The sequence below is a fragment of the Phoenix dactylifera genome, chromosome 2 (assembly GCF_051530095.1).
Source record: "Phoenix dactylifera cultivar Ajwa chromosome 2, Ajwa_hap1_PhDact_Kaust_v1.1, whole genome shotgun sequence".
In the NCBI taxonomy this organism is placed as follows: domain Eukaryota; kingdom Viridiplantae; phylum Streptophyta; class Magnoliopsida; order Arecales; family Arecaceae; genus Phoenix; species Phoenix dactylifera.
In genome coordinates this window covers 53,826,753-53,853,397 of record NC_143191.1, presented here as the reverse complement: position 1 = coordinate 53,853,397, position 26,645 = coordinate 53,826,753, and the positions used below count along the sequence as shown (strand labels likewise).

General features: G+C 37.6%; 2 protein-coding genes and 1 long non-coding RNA gene across 3 annotated transcripts; 2 read left to right on the top strand and 1 right to left on the bottom strand.

Moving 5' to 3' along the window:
* Nucleotides 1-6,745: 6,745 nt before the first annotated feature.
* Nucleotides 6,746-10,252, top strand: LOC103712446 (replication protein A 14 kDa subunit-like). Its single transcript, XM_088716992.1, has 3 exons — nucleotides 6,746-6,965; nucleotides 8,802-9,060; nucleotides 9,941-10,252. The coding sequence occupies exons 2-3, from the start codon at nucleotides 8,805-8,807 to the stop codon at nucleotides 10,003-10,005; spliced, it is 321 nt and encodes a 106-aa protein (XP_088573118.1). The 5' UTR covers nucleotides 6,746-6,965; nucleotides 8,802-8,804; the 3' UTR covers nucleotides 10,006-10,252.
* A 1,036-nt stretch (nucleotides 10,253-11,288) lies between these two features.
* On the bottom strand, nucleotides 11,289-25,824 carry LOC103712444 (uncharacterized). The gene is made up of 3 exons (XM_017844128.5): nucleotides 25,124-25,824; nucleotides 17,351-17,448; nucleotides 11,289-12,101 (listed from the first exon to the last, which is right to left on the bottom strand). Exons 1-3 carry the CDS (start codon nucleotides 25,277-25,279, stop codon nucleotides 11,558-11,560), a joined length of 798 nt encoding a protein of 265 aa, XP_017699617.3. The 5' UTR covers nucleotides 25,280-25,824; the 3' UTR covers nucleotides 11,289-11,557.
* On the top strand, nucleotides 17,881-21,165 carry LOC148714926 (uncharacterized). The gene is made up of 2 exons (XR_015975839.2): nucleotides 17,881-20,818; nucleotides 20,926-21,165. It is a non-coding gene; the product is annotated as an uncharacterized LOC148714926 (long non-coding RNA).
* Nucleotides 25,825-26,645: the final 821 nt, after the last annotated feature.

The following is a 26,645-nucleotide window of genomic DNA, read 5'->3' as shown; positions in this document are numbered from 1 at the left end:
GCTCGTGCTGCACACTCTATCCTCTGCTGGCTGTCTCTATCAGATACAGAGTGAAACTGAGTCCTCAGCCACTCCATCCTCACAGACTGACCGCGCGATGACAGTACCTCCTGACGCGCGTCTCCAGCTGACACCCCCAACAACTCCACAAGTAGCTCCTCAGCATCCCGATCACTCATCCTCTCAGGAGAAACTGCTACTGAGGCACCTGCGACAGGAATCCCTAAAATGGCGGATACATCATCCAACGTGATAGTGATCTCGCCAAATGGTATATGGAAGGTGTTCGTCTCGGGCTGCCATCTCTCTACGAAGCCCGAAATCAGAATCTTATCGGTGAATCGATAAGAGCACTGTACTAACTCTATGAGGCCCGACTGCCTCAATAGTGCTTTGAACCTGGTATTTGGTTGGTTTGAAGACCACCACTTCCATTCACCAACCTTGGCAGTATGGTTCATGCACTTTAGTGGAGCCCGTTTCTGTAATATAAATGTATAATTACTACTACTTTATAAAACATCAATAAACAATCCTAGCACGACGTCTCCTAGCTGACGCCGTAGGTCTAACTCTGGAGGGACCGGGATCCATGTCTGAAAATATAGAAATTCAATGTTAGGCTATATCAAAGAAAATAATTCAATTGCATACATAAATGATAAATGATAAAACAAGCCAAAAAAGAAACAAGTTACTTCTTGGAATCTACATGATTGGGTTTTGTGATAAATAATTCAATGTTACTTCAATTGCATACATAAATGATAATTCAAAAGTATACGACTCGTAAACTCAAGACATAACTCAATAATAGACTTTACCTAAAACTATGCCGCAGTTCTTAGTTTTTGTTTTTAGTTTTTGTTCGTTAACTAATGTTGTGGTTTTATTATTTGATAGAGCATTTGATATGAGATAATCATTCCAAGATCAAGAATGACATCGATGAAGGTAACAAGATCATCATATTTGGATGCACCATGTTAATGCTATATGATAATGATTCTAAATTATCCCTACTTCTCAAATTACTATCTAATCTAGTAATGAAAAACTTGTCCTTGATGTTGGGTATCCAATTCACCCTAAGGACGTGATCTAGGCTAAAATTTGGGAATAAAAATAATCCTTAGTCTAGCAACAGAAAAAAAAAAAAAATTGGATTCGGCCCCATGGGGACCAAGATACATTGGGTCGGCCCCATGGGGCCGAACCAATGTATTTTGGTCGGCCCCATGGGGCCGACCCAATTGCAGCGGGTCGGCCCCATGGGGCCGAACCGAAGGCACTGGTTCAAAGAACCAGTGCCGAACGATTTGGGGAGGCGGGGGGGGGGGGGGGGGGGGAGCTACCTCGAGGTGGTCGTGGAGGCGCCGGCGAGGTGCTCGTTGCTCGGGAGATGGCCAGGGAGGTGGTTCCGGGAGAAGCCGGCGAGGTGGTCGGAGATCGGGAGAATGCCGGCGACGAGAGGGAGAAGGGGGAACGGGGGGGTTTTGGGCGTTGGCGAGGTGCTTTGGGCGGAACAGTTCAAAGGGAGCAATTTAGGTGAGGGGGTGGGGAGGGTGGGGGGTAATTTAGGAATTTTTAATTTTTTAGGGGTGTCCTTAGCAAATGGGGGGGTGTAGAGAGTATTTAATTTTTTTTTTAATTTTTGGGGGGTGTCCTGAGCAATAGGGGGGGGTGTATATAGAACCACCCCAAGTTTAATTCCCGTTCCCTGAGCCTCTTTTATTTTTTCAAAAAATGCCGAAAATACCCCTGCCCCTCTTGATCTCCTATTCCAAGAAGAAGAAGGAGGAGGAGGAGGAGGAGGTACGGACCGGTTGACCATGGCCCGTCCCTGCCCAAGCTCCCTCCCGCGGCCGCGACCGGCCCCGGCTCGCCCCCTCCCGTGCCCCTGCCCCTCCTGATCTTCCGTTCCTAGAAGAAAAAGAAGAAGAAAAAGGCCTGGCCGCCGCTGACCGCGGCCCGCCCCCGCCCGAGCCCCCTCCCGCGGCCTCGCCCCCTCCCCCTCCGAGCCCCCTCCCACGGCCTCGCCCCCTCCCGAGCCCCCTCCCACGGCCTGCCCCTGCCCGAGCTCCCTCCCACAGCCGCCGCCCGCCTCGGCTAGCTCCCTCCCACAGCCGCCGCCCGCCTCGGCTAGCCCCATCCTACGGCCGCGCCGCTAGGAATGCCCCCGCCCCCGCCCCTTCACGAGCCCCCTCCTGCGGCCATCGCCGGCCACGACTCGTCCTCCTCCCGCGTCCGCCGCGGCTTGGCCCATTTCTGGAGCCGCCGACCTTGCGGGAGGAGAGGCGTTCTCCACTGGCCAGCAGCGGCCGTCGCCGCCGGCGGCCACGCCCCCTCCCGCGGCTCCCTCTAACGGCCGCCACGGCCCGGCCCCCTTCCGGCATCGCCGGCTTATGAGAGGAGAAGAAAGAAGAAAGAAGAAGAAGGGAAGAAGAGAAGAAAAAGAAAAAAAAGGAAAGAGAAAGAAAAAGAAGAAAAAAAAAGAAAGAAATATATATATATAAATCAACGAATAAATGAATAATATATTTTAATAAAATAAAATAATTATAAAATAAATAAATAAATAAAGCCACCACGGTCAAGCCCTCTCCTGCTGCCCCCTTTCGGCGCCGCCAGCTCGCGGGAGGAGAAGAAAGAAGAAGAAAGGAAGAAGAGAAGAAAAAAAAGAAAAAAAAGAAGAAAAGGAAAGAAAAAGAAAAAAGAAAAGAAAAGAAAAAAAAGAAGAAAAGAAAAGAAAAAAAGATTTAAGTGTATGCAAAGAAGACTTAATTGTGTATAGAGAACACTTAACTGTGTGATCTACATAGTTAAGTGTTCTCTCTATATAATTAAGTTTTCTCTACACACTTAAATATATGATGCATAGAATATTTAACTGTATGCAGAGAAGATTTAAGTGTGTGCAGAGAAGACTTAATTGTGTACATAAATTATTTAGTTTAACTATGTGATGTATAGAATACTTAACTATGTTGAGAAAAGATTTAAGTGTGTGTAGAGAAGACTTAACTGTGTACATGTGCAGAGAAGGGAAAGAAAAAGAAAAAGAAAAGAAAAAGAAGAGAAGGAAAGAAAAAGAAAAAGAAAGAAAGGGAAAGAAAAAAAAGGAAAGAAAAAGAAAAAAAAGGAAAGAAAAAGAAGGAAAGAAAAGAAAATGAAAGAAAATGAAAGAAAAAGAAGAAAAGGAAAAGAAAAGAAAAGAAAAAAAAGAAAAAGAAAAAGGAAAGAAAAAGAAAACAAGGAAAGAAAAAGAAAAAAAGGGAAAGAAAAAGAAGAATAGGAAAAGAAAAAGAAGAAAAAGAAAAAAAGAAGAAGAAGAAAAAGGAAAGAAAAAGAAGAGAAGGAAAGAAAAAGAAAAAAAAGGAAAGAAAAGAAGAAAAGGAAAGAAAAAGAAAAAAAAGAAAAAAAAAAGAAAAAGGAAAGAAAAAGAAAAGAAAGAAAGAAAAAGAGCACTTAACTGTGTGATGCATAAAACACTTAACTGTGTACAAAGAAGATTTAAGTGTGTGTAGAAAAAATTTAATTGTATATAGAGAATACTTAACTTAACTGTGTGATGCATAAAATACTTAACTATGTGCAGAGAAGATTTAAGTGTATGCAGAGAAGATTTAATTGTGTACAGAAAAACTTAACTGTGTGGTGCACACAGTTAAGTATTATCTGTACACAATTAAGTATTCTCTGCACATACTTAACTATGTGATGGAGAGAACACTTAACTATGTGCAAAGAAGAAAAAAAGAAGAAAAGGAAAGAAATAGAAGAAGAAAAAGGAAAGAAAAAGAAAAAAGGGAAAGAAAAAGAAGAAAAGAAAAGAAAAAGAAGAAAAGGAAAAAAAGAAAAAAAGAAAAGAAAAAAGAGAAAGAAAAAGGAAATAAAAAGAAGAAAAAGGAAAGAAAAAGGAGAGAAGGAAAGAAAAAGAACACTTAACTCTGTGATGCACGCAGTTAAGTATTTTCTGTACATAATTAAGTATGTGCAAAGAACATTTTTAAGTGTGTGCAAAGAAGACTTAATTGTATGCAGAAAATATTTAACTTAACTGTGTGATGTATAGAACATTTAACTGTGTGCAGAGAAGATTTAAGTGTATGCAGAGAATACTTAATTGTGTACAGAGAATACATAACTATGTCCAGAGAAGATTTAAGTGTGTGCAGAGAAGGCTTAATTATGTACAGAAAATACTTAACTTAATTGTGTGATGCATAGAATACTTAACTGTGCGCAGAAAAGAATTAATTGTCTACAAGAAACACTTAACTGTGTGATGCACGCAGTTAAGTATTCTCTGTACACAATTAAGTTTTTTCTGCACATACTTAACTATGTAATGCAAAAAATACTTAATTGTGTGCAGAGAAGGAAAGAAAAAGAAGAAAAAAAAGAAAAAAAGGAAAGAAAAAGCAAATAAGGAAAGAAAAAGAAGAATAGGAAAAAAAGGAAAGAAAAAAAAAAGGAAGGAAAAGGAAAAAAAGGAAAGAAGAAGAAGAAGATAAAAGAAAAAGGAAGAAAAGGAAAAAAAAAAGAAGAAAAAGGAAAGAAAAGGAAGAAAAGAAAAAAAGAAAAGAAAAGAATAAGAAAAAGGAAAGAAAACGAAGAGACGAAAAGAAAAAGAACACTTAACTGTGTGATGCATATAACACTTAACTGTGTGCAGAGAAGATTTAAGTGCGTGCAAAAAAGACTTAATTGTGTACAAATAATACTTAACTTAACTATGTGATGTATAGAATACTTAACTATACGCAGAAAAGATTTAAGTGTGTGCAGAAAAGCTTGGCACATAGGTAATATACCATAGCACATATTTAAGTAAGCTTGGCACACAGTTAGTCAATGTTTGAACACTTAATCTAGCCTGATACATAGTTAAATCTTCTCGGCACACAGTTAAGTAGGATTTAACTATGCGCTAGGCTGGATTAAGTGTTCAAATATTTACTAACTGTGTGCCAAGCTTATTTAAATATGTGCCATACTATATTATATGTGTACCAAACTTACTAACCTAACTGTCACTCACTAATCTTTTTTTTCTTCATTTTTCTTTTCTTTTCTTCTTTTTCTTTCCTTCTCTTCTTTTTCTTTCCTTTTTATTTTTTTCTTTTCTTCTTTTTCTTTCTTTTTTTTCCTTTTCTTTCCTTTTCTTTCTTTCTTTACTTTTCTTTTTTCTTCTATTCTTCTCCTCCCTTCTTATTTATTTATTTTTATTTTATTTCATTGAAATATATTTAGTTATTATCTTAATTATTTATCTATTTATTTATTCATTCATTCATAGATATAATTATTTATACATTTATTTATTTATTTATTTATTTTCTTCTTTTCTTCCTTTTTCTTCTTTTTTTTCTTTTCTTTTTTCTTCTCTTCCTCTCCTCCCTTCTTATTTATTTATTTATTAGTTTATTTCATTGAGATATATTTAGTTATTATCTTAATTATTTATTTTTTTATTCATTCATCGTAAATATATTTATTTATTTATTTATTTATTTATTTCTTCTTTTCTCTCTTTTTTTTCTTTCCTTCTTTTTCTTTCCTTCTTTTTCTTTTTTTTCTTTTCTTTTTTCTTCTCTTCTTTCCGAAGCTTCTTCTTCTTTCTTCCTTCTTCTCCTTCCCTCCTTTCTTCTCCTCCCGCGAGGCCGGTGACGCCGGAAGAGTGCTGGTCGTTATTTATTTATTTACTTATTTATTTATTTATTATTTTATTTTATTGAAATATATTTATTTATTATCTTATTTATTTATTTATTTATTTGTTCATTCATATATATATATATACATTTATTTATTTATTTTTATTTTCCTTTTTCTTTCTTTTTCTTTCCTTTTCTTTTCTTTTCTTTTTTCTTCTCTTCTTCCCGATGCCTCTTCTTCTTTCTTCTTTCTTCTCCTCCCTCCTCCTCCCACAAGGCTAGCGGCGCCGGAAGAGTGCCGAGGCCGGTGGTGGCTCGGCGACGTGGCCGGTGGAGTACGGCCGAGATCCTTTCTTCTCCGGATTCTCTCGCGGGCGGCGACGGTGGGGAAGAAGCACGGGTGGAGGTCGAGGGCAAGGGAGGCGGCGGCGGAGACGGCGGCCGAGAGGGAGTCGCATTTAGCCTGGAGATCGGAGCCGATGATGCGGAAATGGAACGGGCACACGCGGACCTTACGGGATGGCTTGGAAGGAATAGGATTCAAAACAGGGGAAGAAAAAGGGGAAATGAAGATGAAGAAGGTGAAGGGCATTATGGTCTTTTTTATGAAAATTTATTATGCATTGGAAATGGGTATGGACCGGTTGTTAAAGTTATGTTCAACAGGGATTAAATATTACAGTCCGGTCAAAGAATGGATCGGACATTAGTTTTCCCAAAAAAAAATTCACTTTTTCATGTGGTGATCTCAAAACTATTCTAGGATAACCATATAACATCGAATAATTTGATAATTCAAAAAATTCATGTTTCCATATGGTGGCTCCAAAACTATTTAAGGTTACCATACGTACAACTTCTTTATGAAATTCAGCAATAAATCCCTGAATTATTTATGAATTAGATGGCGGCTAAAAAATTAGTGTTTTCATGCGGTTTATCTTATAAAAATTGAGTGAAGTTTCTAAAACAACATTTTATAACCTCAACTATATGCGGCCAGGGTGATTAACTCAGTCTACTCAAAAAAAAAAAAAAAAAAACTCAGTCTTCCTTCCATCATCAAGCCAGAGCGTATCTTGATGCGGTGGGGTGGTTGATGGCCGACCGCGCGAAAGCCATATTATGGCGCGAAACCCGAACCCTAGGCGGACCAAGCGGCGCCGAATGACGAAAACCTTTCGATTTGATTCCCTGGCTGCATTTCGCGGCGCAAACGTCAAAACCTAACTTCATCAAAAGTTCAAAACCCTTCTCCGCTCTTTTCTTCCGATCGCTGCTTGAGGGTTTCGACCCATCTACAAGGTATTGATCTGTTTCTCCCCCATTGCAGCTTTCTAATTTTGGTCTTCTATCGAAATTTGAGCATCTTTCCTTCTCTCCGTGAAACATTTTACAATCTCTAAATTGTTCCTTTTAGAGGAAAAAAAATGTTTTCTTGGTACCAAAACATATCTATTTAGGTCAGTTTCTTGTGGATTTTTTTTTTCTTTTCTTTGTTTTATCCCTGGATTGGACCCATTTATATGTGATGTGATGTGCCATAACCGCTCCTTTTTTTCTTATAATACGTGTTGTTAAACATTTTGTTTTGTTGATTTTAGTATTTGTTGTGGTTTAAGAACGGGATATGTTGCTGTTCTTTCATTGAATTAAAACTCTCTGATGCCAAAAATTTTGATGAAAAAAGATCTATACGTTATATTTCTCTTGATCTGACTGTTTGAAGAAATTTAGAATAACAGTCATTATTCATTACTTTGTATGTGTATACATGATGGATAATATAAATGGCTGGAAGTTAGCTGCTATCCTGTTACAATGGCTGTTATATGGCATGAATAGTGACTATTTTTGGATATTTTCTGTGTTCCTCCACTTGAAACATTGTTTCTTATATTCAAATCATCTTTTTGGTTCTCATCCTTCTCAAAAAAATCTCCATATCAGCTCTGGAAGGAATATTTGATTTTCTAAGCAGTGAAATAATCAAATAATGCCATTATTTTACTATCATTGGACATCATTTGCTGCCAGGCGATGTCAACTTCACTGCAACATTGCAGTAGACTAGTTGATGCTGCCCGGTGCTTCTGATACAAATATTAATTTTGGTGGAGGTTGAGCTTGCAATTATAAGAGCAACAGAATGCCATTATAAGTGTATTTAACATGGTCATCCTACACGATTATATATTATCAAATTGCATGTGTAAAAAGAATTATATGAGCTTGTTGAAATGTTAAGGACATTGTCACTCCACTTTGCAGTTTGTTCATATTCATAACATAGCTGTAAATTTTACAAGGTGATGTCTCGAGTTTATTTTATATGGTTACATTAATTAACTATAATGTTCCATTATTGTCTTTATAATTTGGGCATTAGAGAGAACTATTAGTTAGAAGAAGTGTGGTGATCTTTAGCTGTTCTTGCAACAATCCCTTAGCAGTTGAGTGACAATTGCTGTATAGGACTGTCCAGGTTATCAAATTTTGTGGTGATATGTTTTCACAACATAAGGGTAATGTTTCATTACAGTCTTCATGTTTCGGGCATTAGAGAGAAATATTAGTTAGGATAAGTGTAGTGATTTTTAGCAAATCTCACAATAACTCCTCTGCAATTGAGTGACCATTGCTGTATAGGTCTGTCAACTGTCAAGGGAATCATATTTTGCAGTGTTATGTTATGCATCGCGACACAAGGGTCAGAACACTTTATCTGAGAATGATATGCATCGCGACACAAGGGTCAGAACACTTTTATCTGTGAATGAATAGAACATTAATCTAGTTCTTTCACAGAAGGAATCTTTATGACTAGCTTCTAAGTATATCTATGAAAAGTGATCAAACATCTGTTATTGACTTGAATTCTTAGTGTCCGTATAAGGATTTTTATCTGAGAGTGCTTTTTTATTAGCAATGTGTTTTTCTGTCCTTTGCTTTAGCTATCTCTGCAAGCTGCCTTGTCTATCTCAGTGATTTATTCTTTTTGTTTCTTTACTGTTACTAAATATATTCCAGTAAGGGGACTTAAAGTTACTGACATCAAGCATTTGGTATGCAATTGTTGAGCATCAAAATTTAATACCTGAAGTTTGAAGCATTTTCAATTTTGCCTAACATGCTTTGCAGATAATGGATACATCCAGCCCTGCCGTTTTCGTGAATGCAGAGCTTCTGAAGATGTACCAGGGACGGAGAGTTCGGGCAGTGGTTCAAGTTATGCGAAATGAAGGTGGGCTCACCATAGGGCAATCAACTGATGGGGGTCAGTTAACTGTAAAGGTTTCTCAAGCCTTCCCTCTGTCACATTTTGTCGAGGTTATTGGTATTGCTGATGGAAATCAATCAATTCGTGCTGAAATTTGCACTGACTTCGGTGATACATTTGGTAATTTACTTTGAGCTGCTCTTTTAATGTTTTATTTGCTTACTCTGTCCCTCTTTTTTTTATCCCTCTGTGCTCCTGAAACCTTCAAATCCTTGGTATGTCAACATTATTGTTTATTATTTCTACTGACATTTTCCACATTATTCTGATTGGGATGAGAAATGAGCATAGGTTGATTATTGAAAGAGAAGGAAAATAAAAAGAACAAAGAAATGACCAATTGTTAATCTTACTAGGTACCTTTGGTCCTATATATTGAATTCGTTTTATGAAAACAACAAAGTGGCATTCATCCATGGTGGTTGCTGGAACTTTTTCTTAGTCAACTGTTTGTTTAAAATTAACTGATATATGAAGGTTCCCTTTACATGACATCTATCTATAGAAAATAGACTTATTAGTTAGTTTTCCATATGAATTTTCGTATTGGTCCCTTTAACATATGCCTTCTTCTTTCTAAATTAACAGCTATGAGAGCAACCTTACATCTTCATCCTTAACTGGAGCATGGATTTTCTTATACTATATATTTTTCAAAATTATCTTGCTTAATGGAGATAAGCAAGGAGCTAAGTACTTCCATAAAATTTTAAAATAAAAATAATAAGGAAATGTCCTTTTCTACATACTATTGGATCTCTTATGTTGGTTGCAGCTACGATCAGATACTTTGTTCAGAATTAGTATCTGTTTGGTTAAAAAGTCATTGTGATTTCTTAGTCTTTACTTGCTATTCAGGCAGTGAAAATTCACCAAAATTTAAACTTTGCTTACACTATAGATCATTCTCTTAGCATATGAGTTATCTTAATTTTTTTTTAAAAAAAAATCTCGTGTTATTTTTTCTGTCTCAAAAAGTTTTTTTTTCTCTCTCTTGCAGATACCTTAGCATATAATGGGCTATGCCAGCTTGCAAATGGCAAATTCAAGAACCTGTTCCTTTGATGCATCGGGGCTGGACTTGATCCAAGAAGATAGAAATATGTAGTCATTCTGGCCTCCTAATGATGTATATTTCCTTTTAACAAGGGATGGCATCAACAGCCTAATTTTGCATGGAAGAACCTTAAATGACTTGGTTTTTTCGAGGCCTCTAGCCATCTTACTGTGGCAAAGATTGCACTCTGGTCCTAGCCTGTGCATACTGATATTAAAGTTCAATTGAACTCTTTCTAGGTTTTCACTGTTTTCACTGAATGAAAGCTTGTTGATACTGAAAATGTTTGCGGACATGGTGGTTGGTGCTGAAAGAAAGTTTAGATGGCATGGTTGTTGATAAATGACCTGCTCATACAACTTGTTGATATGCTTACTTATGGTTTAGTCACCATGATTCCACCTCCCCCAAGAGTCCAGATATTGTTGGTGACACAATAGATGGAGAACATGTGAAGTGGGTAATCAAGTAAAAGGAAACAAAAGGGAAAAATTTCTCACCATGGTGACCGAACCAATTTGTTAATTGCGGGTGATCTTAGAAGTTTTCGATGTGTAATAAAAGAGATTATTGAAGATTGTTGACATCTTGGATCTTTGTTTCTGCTGGTGCCAGATCCTTGCAAGTCCAGATGAATACTTCCCAGCGAGGTGGACAATAATAAGGTAATGGTAGTACCCAAGCACAGTGCTGTTAGGCCTCTAGTCAATATGAGGTGTATCAAGTTACTTCAGAGAGAAGGAAAAGAAAAGCACCTCATTCAATCCAATGCTCTAAAGCAATGCTGAAGCTGGAAAAAAATTGTAATATTCTTCAAAATCCATTTAGAAGTATCATCTGAAGTTGCTGGGACTTGTGACATGGGATTCCAAAACTTCACGTATACCAAAATATAGCCCCCACCGGCGAACCGAAATTATCACTAGTGCAAGCTGTTATGACTTGGATGAGTCACCTACCAGAAGCTCTCTAAATTAACCAGATGCACTTCCAGACACACAAGGCTTTTGGCTTGTACTAAATTAATACTTCGATTGGCAAGCTTAAATGGACAAATAAAACAAAATTTATAAAATAATGACACTAGATACATAATATTGCCACCAAATTCACAAATGATGAACCACTTGGGGACATTTGATATTCATGCTCTAAAAACAGCAAAACCTACACAAGCCAGCAAACCTGAATATTTTGTTCAAGTGATATCAGAACTAACTTGCATCTGAATTTTAAAGGGCAGTGGCACCTCATAAAGGAATACTTGACCTAGTTCCTGCATGTCGAGCAATTTTAACAATCAAGCAAAGTTCAAGAGCATTCCTTTGGCTCCAAAAGTTAGCATGTAGATTTGTACAAATAAAAAAGAAAAAGGATCAACACGCCTCCCTCCAGATGTACAAGAGAATTCTGGCGAGTCCATGAGTCCAAGAGAAATATCTGCATCATCTCTTGGAACAAGCTGAACTGTTGATCCATTTTACGACACCATTTTCCTTCAGTGCCTTCTCTTCCACATACTCTCTAAACTTCCCATGCCTGAATAACACCACATGATATTTACACTTGGCTAAGCTTCGACTCTGAGAGACCCTCCATCGATGAGCAATCCTCAATGAAATCTGCTTCAGGTTCCGGGCTTTGATAACCAGTTTCATCATCTAGAGTTTTAATACATGAGAAGGACCGGTCTTCCCCATCTTCTACACTCTGAATATTCTCTTGCCCGCCATTAAAAGGCAACTCATATGCAGGTGGGCAATGAGGCTGTGCTCTCATCTGCACCGATCTCAACAGCGCAGCCCGTCTGAGGTCTGCTGTGTGGCACACATCATTTGGTGAAGATGGGAAGCGACCTTCTGAGTCTGATCCACGTTGGTGGCGTGGATGGGAGCAGACAACAGAGGCAAGGGTGCAGCTAGGAAGAGGGTAAGGATTGGAAGAAGAGAACACCGTCACTTTCTGATGCCTGTGGGGAGAAACTGGACTGGTAGGGTTACTCATGACATCAGACTGGATGGCGGTGGTGTTTAATGGGGTTTCGCAGTATCGGGAATCATCTGAATCTTCTGACATTGGAGAGTACTGTGAGGCAAACTCATCCCTGAAGTAGAGGATAAGTCAGTCATATGTGCAGGAATTCATATAAAGCTACTGTAACTGCAGTAGGCTGCTTCTGTTGAGGACTATCAAGACTAGATAACATAAAATTAGCGGAGTCAAAATGGTCCATCATTGTGAGATGGATTGAAGCTTTTCCTGAAAACCTTAGGATACAACTTTTAGCAGTAGATAACATGAAATTATCATAGTCCAAATCGTCCACCACTGTATGCAAAATTGAAGCTTTTCCTGAAAATCTTAGGACACAAACTTTAGCTACCATCTGCTTCAGCAAAATCATATATTAGCCCAACTTAACCAAGACTTATTCCCAAAGAATTGTCCATAAAAATATTAAGAACAAAAAGGAAAAAAATTGCATGTTTACTGAGCATGGTATGCAACATTCTACAATTAAAAATAACAAAAATTGAGAAGTATACACACAACAACATCATACAATATAGATTGTCTAAAAGGCAACTAAATAAGAATTGTAATGAGAATATAACTGAAAGAAATACCAAAAATCTAACAGCCTCCATGATATTGCAACTCCAATATTCTTTTTGAAGATCAAAACAATTTCCCCAAAAACATCTTTTCCAGACAAACAAAATAGTGGACTGCAAAAAACTGATTGACTGAGACTCAACAGTCAACATGATTCCCTTAATTGTAACTAGAAACAAGCCTTCCATTTCAATTACAGCTATAACCTATTCTATTACAATAAGTATGAATTTACTTCTCTTACTTAAGACATACACAAATAAGAACGTTTCCTCAATGAGTACTCCAGACTCTAATGCACAAAACAGTATCATCTGAAATAATCTCTCTCCGTTATCTTGTTCTCCATTAGGATGACTATAAAACTTGAACCATGTGCTCGTTTTACTGAATGAAGAAAAATCTATCTTACTGATGCCAAGACCATGTGCACAAGCCATCTTTATGGCTCATCCTTCGGCTCCAATTCATAAAACATCCTATGAGACTTTACCTCAAACTGTAGTAGCTCATGATAAAGCTACTGAAACATACATCTTATAAATGTAAACCAACAATGAGATCATTATGCAACTAATTCCATGATCAAATATTAACGACTTTTTCACATCATCAAACCCTTCATTTTGCAAACATTACGTGATGCTTAAAGTTATTTCATCTTTGTCATGGCCTCTAGAAGCGACAAATAGTGAGGTGGTCATCATTAATAAACATATAAACTTGAGTATAGTCCTCACATTCTCCAAGGATAGACACTATGGCCCATTATAAAAATATTCTGTAGAGAAGGTCCACAGGTACCCTTTCACCAATAGGGACTCCATATAAAGATACATCACAAACCAAGGCTTTTTATGTCTAATCATGCTAGCATCATATATACACTGTATTATACCATGTTGACATTCACATGCTGACAAAAAAAAAAATACATAACACTGCCCAGCATATGCCAAAGGAAAAATATCTGCCAAAAAGGCTAAAACTTTGTTTGCTTTAAGTTGTTATCTAGGAGGAGTTAGAAATTTTTCAGACTTTAAGATAAGAAGTTTTGACCCCACAACTTACATAAAATTAAACATAACTTGAAGTGTTGATGAAGTATAAGACATGAAGTTCTATCACTTAAAGAAATCTAACCCAAACCAACGCAATTAACATTGCATAGAACTAACCAGTCCAAAAGTAAAATAAAGAACAAGCATTTAAAGATGAAATCTTATTAATATGTCTGGCCTTATTTTATTAATCAATACTTTATGTAAAAATTATATACATTAATGGAGTCTGCAGACAACCCATCAAGCAATTATATTTCACAAACAATTGGATGACTTTACACAAGGTCAATCTACAGAATTGTGGAATTTTAAGGTAAAAAGAAGGAAAAAATGTTCATCTAAAATTCCTAAACCCTGTCCATGATTTGACCATTAATCCATGGACTTATTGAAGAGTATAAGAATGAAGGCTTATTCAACATGTTTTCTTGATTCTAGGAATAAAAACCCTAGCATTTTCATGTGACAGAACACAAAATCTATGTGCAGTCTTGAACCTTAAGAGAATCCTCTCTCTCTCTCTCTCTCTCTCTCTCTCTCTCTCTCTGTAGCTTGTTCAATGACTTTCAGATATGTCTCAGGGAGTAAAGGTGGAAAGTTGAACCTAACTTGACAAATTACTAATTCACGACGACCACCAAATATTTTAGTGATAAAAGCAGGAACAATCTATAGTTACCAACAGGTATTGGCCAATACATGATAAAGAACCCTGCATCATGCAAGTAGACTTGCAAAATGCCTCCAGAGGGTATGATATGGGTGGTCACATAATTTTTCAACAGAATATATTCTGCACCTTCGTTATTGTAGAAACAAGTATATTTCTCCATGATCTTTTCCCCATATTGATGTAGAAGCACTCATATTCAATAAATATTGTTTTATGGTCAATAAAGTCGATCACCTTTCTTAACTATTTGAACAGCTAACCTGTTTGCATCCTTTACTATGATGTATTAACGCTCTAAATGAGAACAACGCTCCCAAATCTCAAGAGAAGAAAATGAAAACCGGGCAGCTCATCACCATGCCAAACTTTTAGACATTAGCTATATATATAAGTAGTTCTGGATTCTGATTCCACAATGTTTACACTATTCTTAACTCCATACTCTTATTAATCATATATAGTTCCATTCTTTTAACCTCCTTCCTAGGTACTCTTACCAAATGTCTCACTTTGGGCATTTAACCACAATTGGCAAAGCCATCCAAATTCTCATTAAATGCAAAAGAATCAGCAATACTGAAAATGCATTCCTGTAGATAACCAAGCAACCCAAACATGCAGACGACCAATAAATTGTTTCTTAAAATAGTTACAGACTTTCCCGCAATGACCTTAAATCAAATGCAGATACCATACGAGATTATCAATTTCATTGAAGGAAATATGATCAATGTGGGTATCATTTCCTCTCAACCCAGAACTCAACCACCTCTTGCTACCCAAGATATCAACAATCTAATTGTCAGAATCTCAAATAAATGACGACTGTGCAGGTTTCCAATAAGAGTGCTAATGGACCAGGCAGGCTTGATCCACCAAAAGACCCAATCTGAAAAATTTGAGCTTGGGGCCAAGATTCAAAAGGCTTATGGCTGAGCTTGGGACTGAAAATTAAGGCTTGAAAGTTTTGCATCCAAATGCTAAACATATTTTCACTCTCAAACAAACCCTATAAATAGCCCTAGCAGATCTCATGTTGAAAATAATACTAACAAGGGTGTTATTGCCGATCCTCGAACCACTTATGTGGATCGCCTCTGTGGATCTGCAAGACAGTAGCTTGGGACTGTTGGTGGGAAAGCGGATGAAAAGCCATGCCACATAGAAGGAGAAACCTCCCTGACATGTCTCCCATTACGTCCCATGGTTCCCAGAGGGAATCCAACCTCCCCAATCACGATTGTCAACACCACTGTTGTCGTCGTCGTTCCGAGCGCCGGTGACTATCAAGCAATTCAACTGGCTCAAGTAGCAAGTCTAGGCCTTGACCGACTTGGTTAGGGGTCTGGTCCCGGAATGGAGGGAATCTACATCAACAATCCGAGGATCGGCAACAAGAAAGGGTACATAAATATCATTCTATATGTAAAACCCTAAAGCAAAACCTAATATGAAAAGACCTCTTATCTCCCTCCGTCTCCCTCTCTAACTCTACAACAGTCCATTCTCCCACAAAGCACCATTCATTTCTCTCTAGACATTACATGAAGACTCAAAGAGGTGCATGCATGGATACACCAACTCCCCATGGTTTCTTTTGGATCCAAAAATCCAATTTCACCAATTGACATGCATACTCACATTCCTGTCCTCTTATTTTCCATCTCTTCCTCTTTTTGAACAAGCCAGATTCAGAAATCTATTGTGATCATTGCTTTAACATCATGTAAGGCTTTTAAAAAATGAGATGACAGTCATCTTGGTGGATGACCGAGACCGACATGAACCGAGATCGTAGTTTATCTTGACCAAGATGGATGTTGGAGAGTTTGGAAAGATCCAAGATTTTCCGAGATCCCAACCAATATTTTAGAACCTAGATATTGAAAAATCAATTAATATGGTAAATCCAAGATTAGCAATCCTTTTTAAGCATTGATTTTGAAATTTACTAATTAAATAACCTGAGGCAAAATGCATTTAAAAAATCAGCCAATATGTTTATATTGTCTTGGCCATTACCATGAAATTTATTCGTTTATATTGTCCAAGATAATAGGGGCCGCAATTTTTTCTCTATTATATTGGCTGCTTGGCTGGAATGAAAACCTTGATGTCATGGAGGGGAGGATGAATCCAAGAAATTGGGAAACATTTTGTGTTTTAGAGTTCAGATTCTAGGATTAGAAGTAATGGGCCCTTGTATTCAGCCGCAACCTGAACAGCAAAGAAAACGATTAAGATCAAGCATAAATAATAGGAAATTAATAGAGATGCCACAAATACACGTGCATATGTACCTAAAATGATCGAACATATACATACATACAGAGCAAAAAAACTATTGCCCAACTTAAGATTATATAAGATGCAGATCAGTTCACATTGTATTGCAAAACAGCTATATATAATAAATTAAAATACTAATGTTGCTCCATAGAAGTGGAAGAAGCAGTGTGAAGGGGGGCTTTGATTTGCTGTAAGTGCTCTCAAGGCTGAAGAAAAGAGTGGTGCACTGGTTAGAAATTTGATAAATCCATCCCTTTGTGGGGTACATATTGTCAGAGTTAAGACAATAAATTTATTAGCTATGCAAGTCAATGGCTTCTATAATGTAATTAAATCATGTCTGCTGGGTACATGGAGAAGAAATAAATTATACATCAGAAGTGGAAAAAGAAAAGGAAAGAAAACAAAGAACAAGACTTGTTCATGTGATGGAAAAAAAGAGATGAGAACGACAGCCTATATCTTATTTCCGTACATTTATTTACGATGGTATATACAATATCAATCAAGAAGATAATGAACAACAGCTTCCATGAAATTACAGTAATTGTTCTTGTTGTACCCTTATATACTCTGACATTATGACACCGTTCATAAAGTAAGAGATAATGTTTAGATATTCTTTTTATATATTCTTGGACTTGGAAGCCTTGGTATGGAAAAGAATATAGAATAGCCAACTAAATATGAAGGATAAAATATTAAGCATACCTGGGGTAACATATGCTTTCAGATCTTGCTGGGGATTCCATGAGATTCTCAGGGAGGGAATCCCCCACTGACAATCCATTCATACTGGAAGCCATTATCTAAACCACAATAAAATAACCAATCATCATCATCCAACTATGAATTAACAGGTCCAAAAGACGATCTCTTCGAAGTAAAAAAGATAAAACTTTTATAGGAAACAGAATATAATTAATTAATTAATTAATTAAGCTCATCAACTTCTCTCTCTTATTCCTTCAGGTAATATATTCTACATTGAGTGAAATAGAAGAGAGGCAAAATACTGAACTTGGACAATGAAGAAAACCAAAATGTTGAAGCAAACATAATCGATCTACCATGGTCGACAGGGGAAGTAAGAACAAACCTACAAGCACTAAAGCATTAATTTTATACTCTACCAAAGATCAATTTTTTTTAAAACATTCGTAGATCATCCATCAACCAAACAAAACTCTAAACCACATAAGAGAAAAAGAAAAAAAGCTTCGCGGCTGTAGAATGATATATATGTTGGGTTTTGACCCACATGACCACAACGTGGTCAGTTACAGAATGAATCCCGTAACTGACTCCTAGAGAAGTGGAAACTCCCTTAATCCTTGATGGAAGGATAAGGCTTATGGGTCTCACCCTCTGCCTATTGATCGACATAGAACCAGCCATCGTGGGTGTCATTAACGCAGGGCCAAGAGGGAGATACGAAGAAGGACTTGATCGTTCATCAGATTGCTTATGGATCCAGGTATGCTTCCTTTCATGATTGGTTCATGATCCTATTTATAGATGTTTCTACATGTGGTATCAGAGCCTGGTTCATCCTAGAACCAGATCACTGTAAAGGGTAGAACTAGATCATGGTAAAAGGCCCATTTTTGACAGTCTATGGATAGTCCTCCACGGCCGCAGGGACTTGGCAATGGGATGGTCCGACCCTGTGATGGCCGGCAAAACTTCCCATTCCAATGCCGGATCTGGTCGGCATATGGCATATGGCTTCCTTCCCATCCCAATGCCGGATCTGGCCGGCATGTGGCGCCGAGAGCCATCAAAGGATCCGGCGCAACCGCCGGCCATGGCCTCCATTACACACACACAAAAAAAAAAAGGATGACAAACTTACCGGATGATCACCGTCGGGCGGCGGATTCCTGCGGGCGACTCGATCGCCCGGGTAGTCGTCGTCGGGCGGCGTTGCATCCGGCGGCAGGCGGCATGAACGCCGATCGCCGCTCCTCACCGCTCCTAAGGGCCGACGAGTTGGGTTCGGCGGAACCCCAACCCGTCGGCGTGCCCCTGCTGGCGTGCGACCGTCGGTGGGCTCGCCATCGGGCGGCGAGTCCACCGGAAGGAGGCGGCGCGCTCGCCGCCCGGAGACCGGAGGCAGGCGGGCTGGGTTCGGCGGAACCCTAGCCCGCCGCTAAAAGAGGAAGAAGACGGGTCGGGCCGACCCGTCTCCTCTTCCCATTTAAAAAAAAAAAAAGGGTTAATTTATGCTCTAACGGGTTTCGGGCATGGGTTTCGACCCGAACCCGGAATAGGTAACCCGTCTGCATATTTAAAAGGGGCATAACAGGCATAACGGGTTCGGGTGTTTGGGTTTCGATCCGAAACCCGAATTCGTTTGACCAATAAAAGAGGAATTTTCAGTTAAGCCCCTATGGAACATTTTATTTATGCATACAGCCCTTCCAGGATGTTAAAAAAGAATGAAAATGTTTCTGTTAAGTACCTGTAAAACATTCTATTTATATTGAAGTCTTAGAGGGCTGTTAAAAGATGAAAATGTTTCTATTAAGTCCCTGTTAAATATTTTATTTATACTGAAATCCTTAGAGGGCTGTTAAAAGATGAAATTGTCTCTGTTAAGACCCTGTAAAACATTTTATTTATGCTGACATCCTTCCAGGGCTATAAGAAACAAAATATTTTGATTTAGTCCCTGTAAAGCATATCACTTATTTAGAGGTCCTCAAAATATGTTAATTTAGTCCCTATAAAACATATTATTTATGCAGAGGTCCTTGTAGGGTAATGTGATAAAAAATTGTCATTTATTTTACATTTTAGTATACTTGATAGCATGATATGGCATATGTACTGATTGTATAGATTAGTAAAATATTAAATACATGTTTTATTTTAATTTGTCATATTATGAATTGTCAATTATGTGCAATGTCATTATTTTAATTTGATGTCTATATTATGAAATAGTTTGGTAGTTGCCAAAGTAACCCAACTAGAATGTTTAATAGACATCAAGTCATCAAATACTCTAATCCCAGGTATTAAGATAATGACTTTGCAAATTATGACTTACAGTTTTTCAATCATGAGATATTATGGATTGGCCCAAAGGTGCACCACTTTCAAATGATTGATTTGCTGAGTTAGGATAATTAATGAGTATTCTTGATTTAATAGGTTTTGGATGCTCAAAGGCAACAGACCTATTTGAATTTTGGACCTATATCATTAATTATTCCTAGGTGAATTGGGAATCACCATAATAGTAATTTAGTGTTTCATAATTACAACCCAAAGGTGTATTATGGTAATACTGTTTATGTTATTCATCATTATTGCTAACTCAAAGTGTTAATGTTGTAAGCATTTTCTTATTGTTAATTTTCTTATTGCAGTATCTATTCCTGTTTCGCTTCATTCGCAAGCTTCATCTGTTACGATCTTTAATGGATCTAATTTCTCAGAGTGGAATGAACAAGTCCAGTTTCACCTAGGTGTTCTGGATCTTGATTTAGCACTCCGATCTGAGAAACCGGCTGACATTACTGATTTGAGCAGCTCGGAAGAAAGATCTTTTTATAAGACTTGGGAAAGATCGAACAGATTGAGCATTATGTTTATGCGGATGAGTATAGCGAACAATATCAAGTCAACGCTTCCTGAATGTGACAGTGCTCAAGCATTATTGAAAACTGTGGAAGAACGTTTCCGATCTGCTGATAAGTCTCTGGCTGGGACATTAATGGCTAAACTTACCACCATGAAATTTGATGGTACTTGTGGGATGCATGAGCATATCCTTGAAATGACAAATATAGCTGCTAAGCTGAAGGCTCTTGGGATGGATGTGAATGAATCCTTTTTAGTTCAATTTATTTTGAACTCCTTGCCTCCTCAATTTGGATCATTTCAAATTCACTATAACACTATTAAGGATAAGTGGAATGTGAATGAATTGACCAGTATGCTTGTACAAGAGGAGACAAGACTTAAGCAACAAGGATATCATTCTGTCAATCTTGTAAGTCATGGAGCCAAGAAAGGGCATGAAGAGTGGACCATCCAAGGGTAAAGAGCCTCATCATGATACTGAGGTTCATAAGAAGAAACAAAACAAAGATAGATGCCATTTTTGCAAGAAATTGGGACACTATCAGAAGGACTGCCATAAACGCAAGGCATGGTTTGAAAAGAAAGGTAAGCCTTTGGCTTATGTATGTTTTGAATCAAACCTTACTGAAGTTCCTTCTAATACTTGGTGGTTTGACTCAGGTTCTAATGTTCATGTTTCAAATACGATGCAGGGATTCCTTACAACCCAGATGCAAGATCCAAATGAGAGTTTTATCGTTTTGGAGAATGGGGTTAGAGTTCCTGTAACAGCTGTTGGAACCTATCGTTTGCTTTTAAATACTGGTTGTCATTTAGATTTGCTTCAGACTCTTTATGTTCCTTCTATTTCTAGAAATTTAATTTCTGTTTCTAAACTTGATGTTGAAGGATATTTCTTTAAAATTGGGAATGGTAGTTTGCGTCTTTTCAAAGACAATGTCTTCCTTGGTTCTGGTGTTTTGTGTGATGGCTTATATAAAGTGAATCTTGATAATCATTTTGCTGAAACTCTTATGACCTTGCATCGTAATATTTGAATTAAACGAAACATGATAAATGAAAGATCTTCTAACTTGGGGCATAAAAGATTGGGTCATATATCCAAAGAAAGATTAGAGAGATTAGTAAAGGATGAGATTTTGTCAAACTTAGACTTTACTGATCTCGGTATGTGTGTAGACTGCATTAAGGGAAAGCAAACCAAACACACAAAGAAAGTTGCCACAAGAAGTGAAGAACTTCTTGAAATTATCCATACAGACATTTGTGGGCCTTTTGACTCTCCATCATTTGGTGGAGAGAAGTATTTTATCACCTTTATTGATGATTTTTCACGTTATGGTTATGTCTATTTGTTGCATGAAAAATCTCAGGCAGTGGATGTCCTAGAGTTATACATTACTGAGGTTGAAAGACAATTAGATAGAAAGGTGAAAATTGTCAGGTCTGATAGAGGTGGTGAATATTATGGTAGGTATGATGAAACAGGACAACACCCTGGCCCATTTGCTAAACTCTTAGAAAAGCATGGCATACGTGCTCAATACACTATGCCGGGAACGCCACAGCAGAATGGAGTAGCTGAAAGGCGTAATCGTACACTTATGGATATGGTTAGGAGTATGTTAAGTAATTTTCCGTTACCCATATCGTTGTGGATGGAAGCCCTTAAGACCGCTGTATACATATTAAACCGGGTTCCTAGTAAGGCAGTTCCAAAAACTCCTTTTGAGTTATGGACAGGAAGGAAACCGAGTTTAAGACACCTGCATGTTTGGGGTTGTCCGGCGGAGGCCAGAATTTATAATCCACATGAAAAGAAATTGGATTTTAGAACGATTAGTGGATACTTTATAGGTTATCCCGAAAAATCCAAAGGGTATAGGATTTACTGTCCTAACCATAGTACGAGAATTATAGAGACCGGTAATGTCAAATTCATTGAGAATGGTGAAATCAGTAGGAGTGATAAACCACAAAATGTGAAAATTCAAGAAGTTAGGGTGCAAGTCCCTTTACCCATGACTTCTAAGAAAATTGTTGTTCCTACAGTTGTCACACAATTTAATAACAATGAACAACAAATTAATGATCAAACACTCCATAATGAAGTTATCATCACTGAACAAGTTGTAGAAGAACCACAAGGGATGACATTAAAGAGATCTCAAAGAGAAAGAAGATCTGCCATTCCAAATGATTATATGGTTTATCTACAAGAATTTGATTTTGATATAGGGACAAGAAAAGATCCGGTTTCTTTTAAACAAGCCATAGAAAGTATTGATTCGACTAAATGGATTGATGCCATGAAAGATGAGTTAAAATCAATGGATCAGAATGAAGTCTGGGATGTTGTTGATTTGCCCGAAGGTTGTAAAACAGTTGGGTGTAAGTGGGTCTTTAAGACCAAGCTCGACTCAAAGGGTAATGTTGAACGACATAAAGCCAGACTGGTGGCCAAAGGTTTCACTCAGAAAGGAGGCATTGATTATAAAGAGACCTTTTCTCCTGTATCTAAAAAGGACTCATTTAGAATCATTATGGCTTTGGTTGCACATTATGATTTAGAGTTGCACCAAATGGATGTAAAAACTGCTTTTCTGAATGGGAGTTTAGATGAAGAAGTCTATATGGACCAGCCCGAAGGTTTTCCATTAAAGGGAAAAGAACACATGGTTTGCAAATTAAAGAAGTCAATATATGGTCTTAAACAAGCTTTCCGACAATGGTATCGCAAGTTCAATGATACCATCACTTCCTTCGGTTTTAAGGAAAACACTGTTGATCGGTGTATATACCTGAAGGTCAGTGGGAGCAAGTTTATCTTTTTGGTCCTATATGTTGATGATATATTGCTTGCCAGTAGTGATCTTGGCTTATTGTATGAAACTAAGGTTTTTCTCTCAAAGAACTTTGAAATGAAAGATATGAATGAGGCAACCTACGTGATAGGCATTGAAATATTTCGTGATCGATCACGTGGATTGTTAGGGTTGTCTCAAAAGGCATATATAGACAGAGTTCTAGAGAGATTTGGTATGGAGAATTGTTCAGCCAGTGTTGTTCCAATTCAGAAAGGGGATAAATTTAGTCTCATGCAATGCCCACAGAATGAATTGGAACGTAAGCAGATGGAAAATATACCTTATGCTTCTGCAGTTGGTAGCTTGATGTACGCTCAGACCTGTACCAGACCGGACATCAGTTTTGCAGTTGGAATGCTAGGAAGATACCAAAGTAATCCAGGGATGGATCACTGGAAAGCTGCAAAGAAGGTGATGAGATACTTGCAAGGAACAAAGAATTACATGCTTACATATAGAAAGTCAGATAGTCTTGAGGTGATTGGCTATTCGGATTCAGACTTTGCTGGATGTGTGGATAGTAGAAAGTCAACGTTTGGCTATTTGTTCCTATTAGCTGGAGGAGCAATCTCATGGAAAAGTGCCAAACAGACAAGCACTGCTTCGTCCACCATGGAAGCAGAATTTGTGGCATGCTTTGAGGCCACGGTTCATAGTTTGTGGCTGCGTAACTTTATCTCGGGACTTGGGATTGTCGACTCTATTGTCAGGCCGCTGAGAATCTTTTGTGACAATACTGCAGCCGTCCATTTCTCCAGAAACGACAAATATTCTAATGGTGCCAAGCACATCGAACTTAAATATTTTGTTGTCAAGGAGGAAGTTCAGAAACAAAATGTGTCTATAGAAAATATGAGGACAGAGCTCATGATTGCAGATCCTTTGACGAAAGGTTTACAACCGAAGACTTTTAAAGAGCATGTTGAAAGAATGGGTCTTAGTTGTAATCCATGATATTAATTGAGAATTGTATTATGTTTATTTCTTCGACACTTAGATATAATTGATTATGTTTCTGTTTTTCCTGTTCTTCAAATATATGTACATGTATGGGTTTGAATGTATGATTACAGGAATTGTCTCTGACAAAGACATAATGTTTGACCATTAAAGATACTTCTCATTTATGGACTGTGGTTAAATAATTTGCTAGTATTGTAGTACTTGGAAGGAACTATGTCATTATGTTGATGTGGAACCGCCTTGACTCGCATTAGTAAGTTGTTTAATTATGGTATTATGATGACCCAAGTGACTATGGATTAGAATGATGCGCGCCTAATGTTTATATCATTCTAACTAAAGTATGGTCATATGGGCCAAGTGGGAGAATGTTGGGTTTTGACCCACATGACCACAACGTGGTCAGTTACCGAATGAATTCCGTAACTGACTCCTAGAGAAGTGGAAACTCCCTTAATCCTTGATGGAAGGATAAGGCTTATGGGTCTCACCCTCTGCCTATTGATCGACATAGAACCAGCCATCGTGGGTGTCATTAACGCAGGGCCAAGAGGGAGATACGAAGAAGGACTTGATCGTTCATCAGATTGCTTATGGATCCAGGTATGCTTCCTTTCATGATTGGTTCATGATCCTATTTATAGATGTTTCTACAATATATATATATATATATATATATATATATATATATATATATATATATATATATATATATATATATATATATATATATTGTACTAATTTCAGCAATACAAACAAAATCCGACTTCCTTGAGGAAGAACAAATACTCAGAATATATTTCCTTTCATCATTGTGATAAAAATTTGGGCAGCAGTTAGATGTTAATTTTTCTCCATTAACAAAACCGCTTAAGAATAGAATCCCAAACCAAAAAAGATAAATGCTTTACTTTTTTTAATCCAAATAAACAAAATTCCGCCCTATTGAAAGAAAAACGAAAACCAAATCCAAGCGCAAAATCCCAAAGCATTACGTAAATTCCTTTTTTTCTTTAAAAAGAAGAAGACGAAGAAGAAGATTCGGCGACGAAATACAAACCTCGCTAAGATAACGCTTGTGGGAATGGAAGTTGTCGAGGTAGACCTCATCCTCCGGATCTCTCCCCCTCTTCCCGTTCGGCGACGCCACCGACGGCGACGACGAACACGCGCTCGCTGCCGCCGACGCCGCCGCCTCCCCGCCGCCGCCTCCCATCTCGCCGCTCTTCTTCCCGTCTCTCGTGACTCAGTACCAAAATATATAAAGGAGGGAAAAAAAGGAGAGAGAGAGGAAAAGCATCTCTCTCGGTACCGCTCCGGGGGGCCTCCATGTTAAACATATGACGGTCAAAAAAGTTCAGGTTTAATCAACTTAATTTACTACCAATACCATTATTTTTCTGTTAGTATTAGTCTAATAATATTCACTATCAAAGCTATTAGGGAAAAAATTTTCAATTAGGACCTTTGCGGTGCGGGTTGTGGACCACAGAATACTCTGCATCTCTGGATCGCCGTCTATCTTCACCATCAAAAAATGGACGGCTATCCACAATTATACAGCATTCCACGGTGCCACGTGCATACCATGCATGTACTTGGCTAAAATTTAAGAGTTTTTTTGTGTGAATATTTTTTTACAAATTTAAATTTACTTAAATATTTTATAAAATTTATATTTATTGCTGTATTTTTATAAATACTATTTTTGTATATAATTGTTCTTCTCAATAAAAATCATATTTATTTTAATTAAAAATAAAATAAAATTTTGAAATTATATTTTTGTTTTTCATTACGACCATTATTATGCATATTTTTTTACATTTATTCGTTAAAAATATTTTAATTATTTTAATTTAAAATTGTTAATTTTTTAACGACATTAAATAATATAGATACATATGCAAAAATAAGAATAAAAAATAAAAGAGTAAAATGAGTGTTTAAGAGGATATATATATATATATAAATATTAATTTTAAAAAGATATTTATGTAAAATTTGATATTAGAAAAATATTTATAAAAAAATCAATAAATTAATGAAATACTTTTCTCTCCCCGTTGGTACGCATCTATTGCTGGATCATGAAATAATCGCTTTAAGAGCTGTGCAATCCAAAAAAAATTGAAGCGCTTTAATATATGTGTGGAGAGATCCATCATTTTGCTGCGCGAAAGATACAACCGAATCCGTAGTTGCCAGCCTAACGACGCCACCTCAGCAGCAAAGGTGGTTCGTGTTTGAGCCCTTTAGCTAACGGCTTCAGAGAATAGGGATCCAAGGGAAGCCCTCTCCTGTTTACAGACGTCCCCATGCGGCGCGCAGTCGCCGAATCCATGGACGAAAGAGACGGAGATTTCGATCGGACGGCCAACGTTTTTTTGTAAGCCCATATGATGGTTGATGATCCGTTGGATGAGCTGGTTACACTTCCATAATCGAAGAAAAATCATGATGCCGGCTTGCGTTATATGGGGTTCTTGGAATAGGGGTGTATAAATTTCTTTCTGCTTCAACTTGCATGTAGAACTATTTCCCCAGCATAGTATATCATGTTTGATTAAATCTAGTTAAGC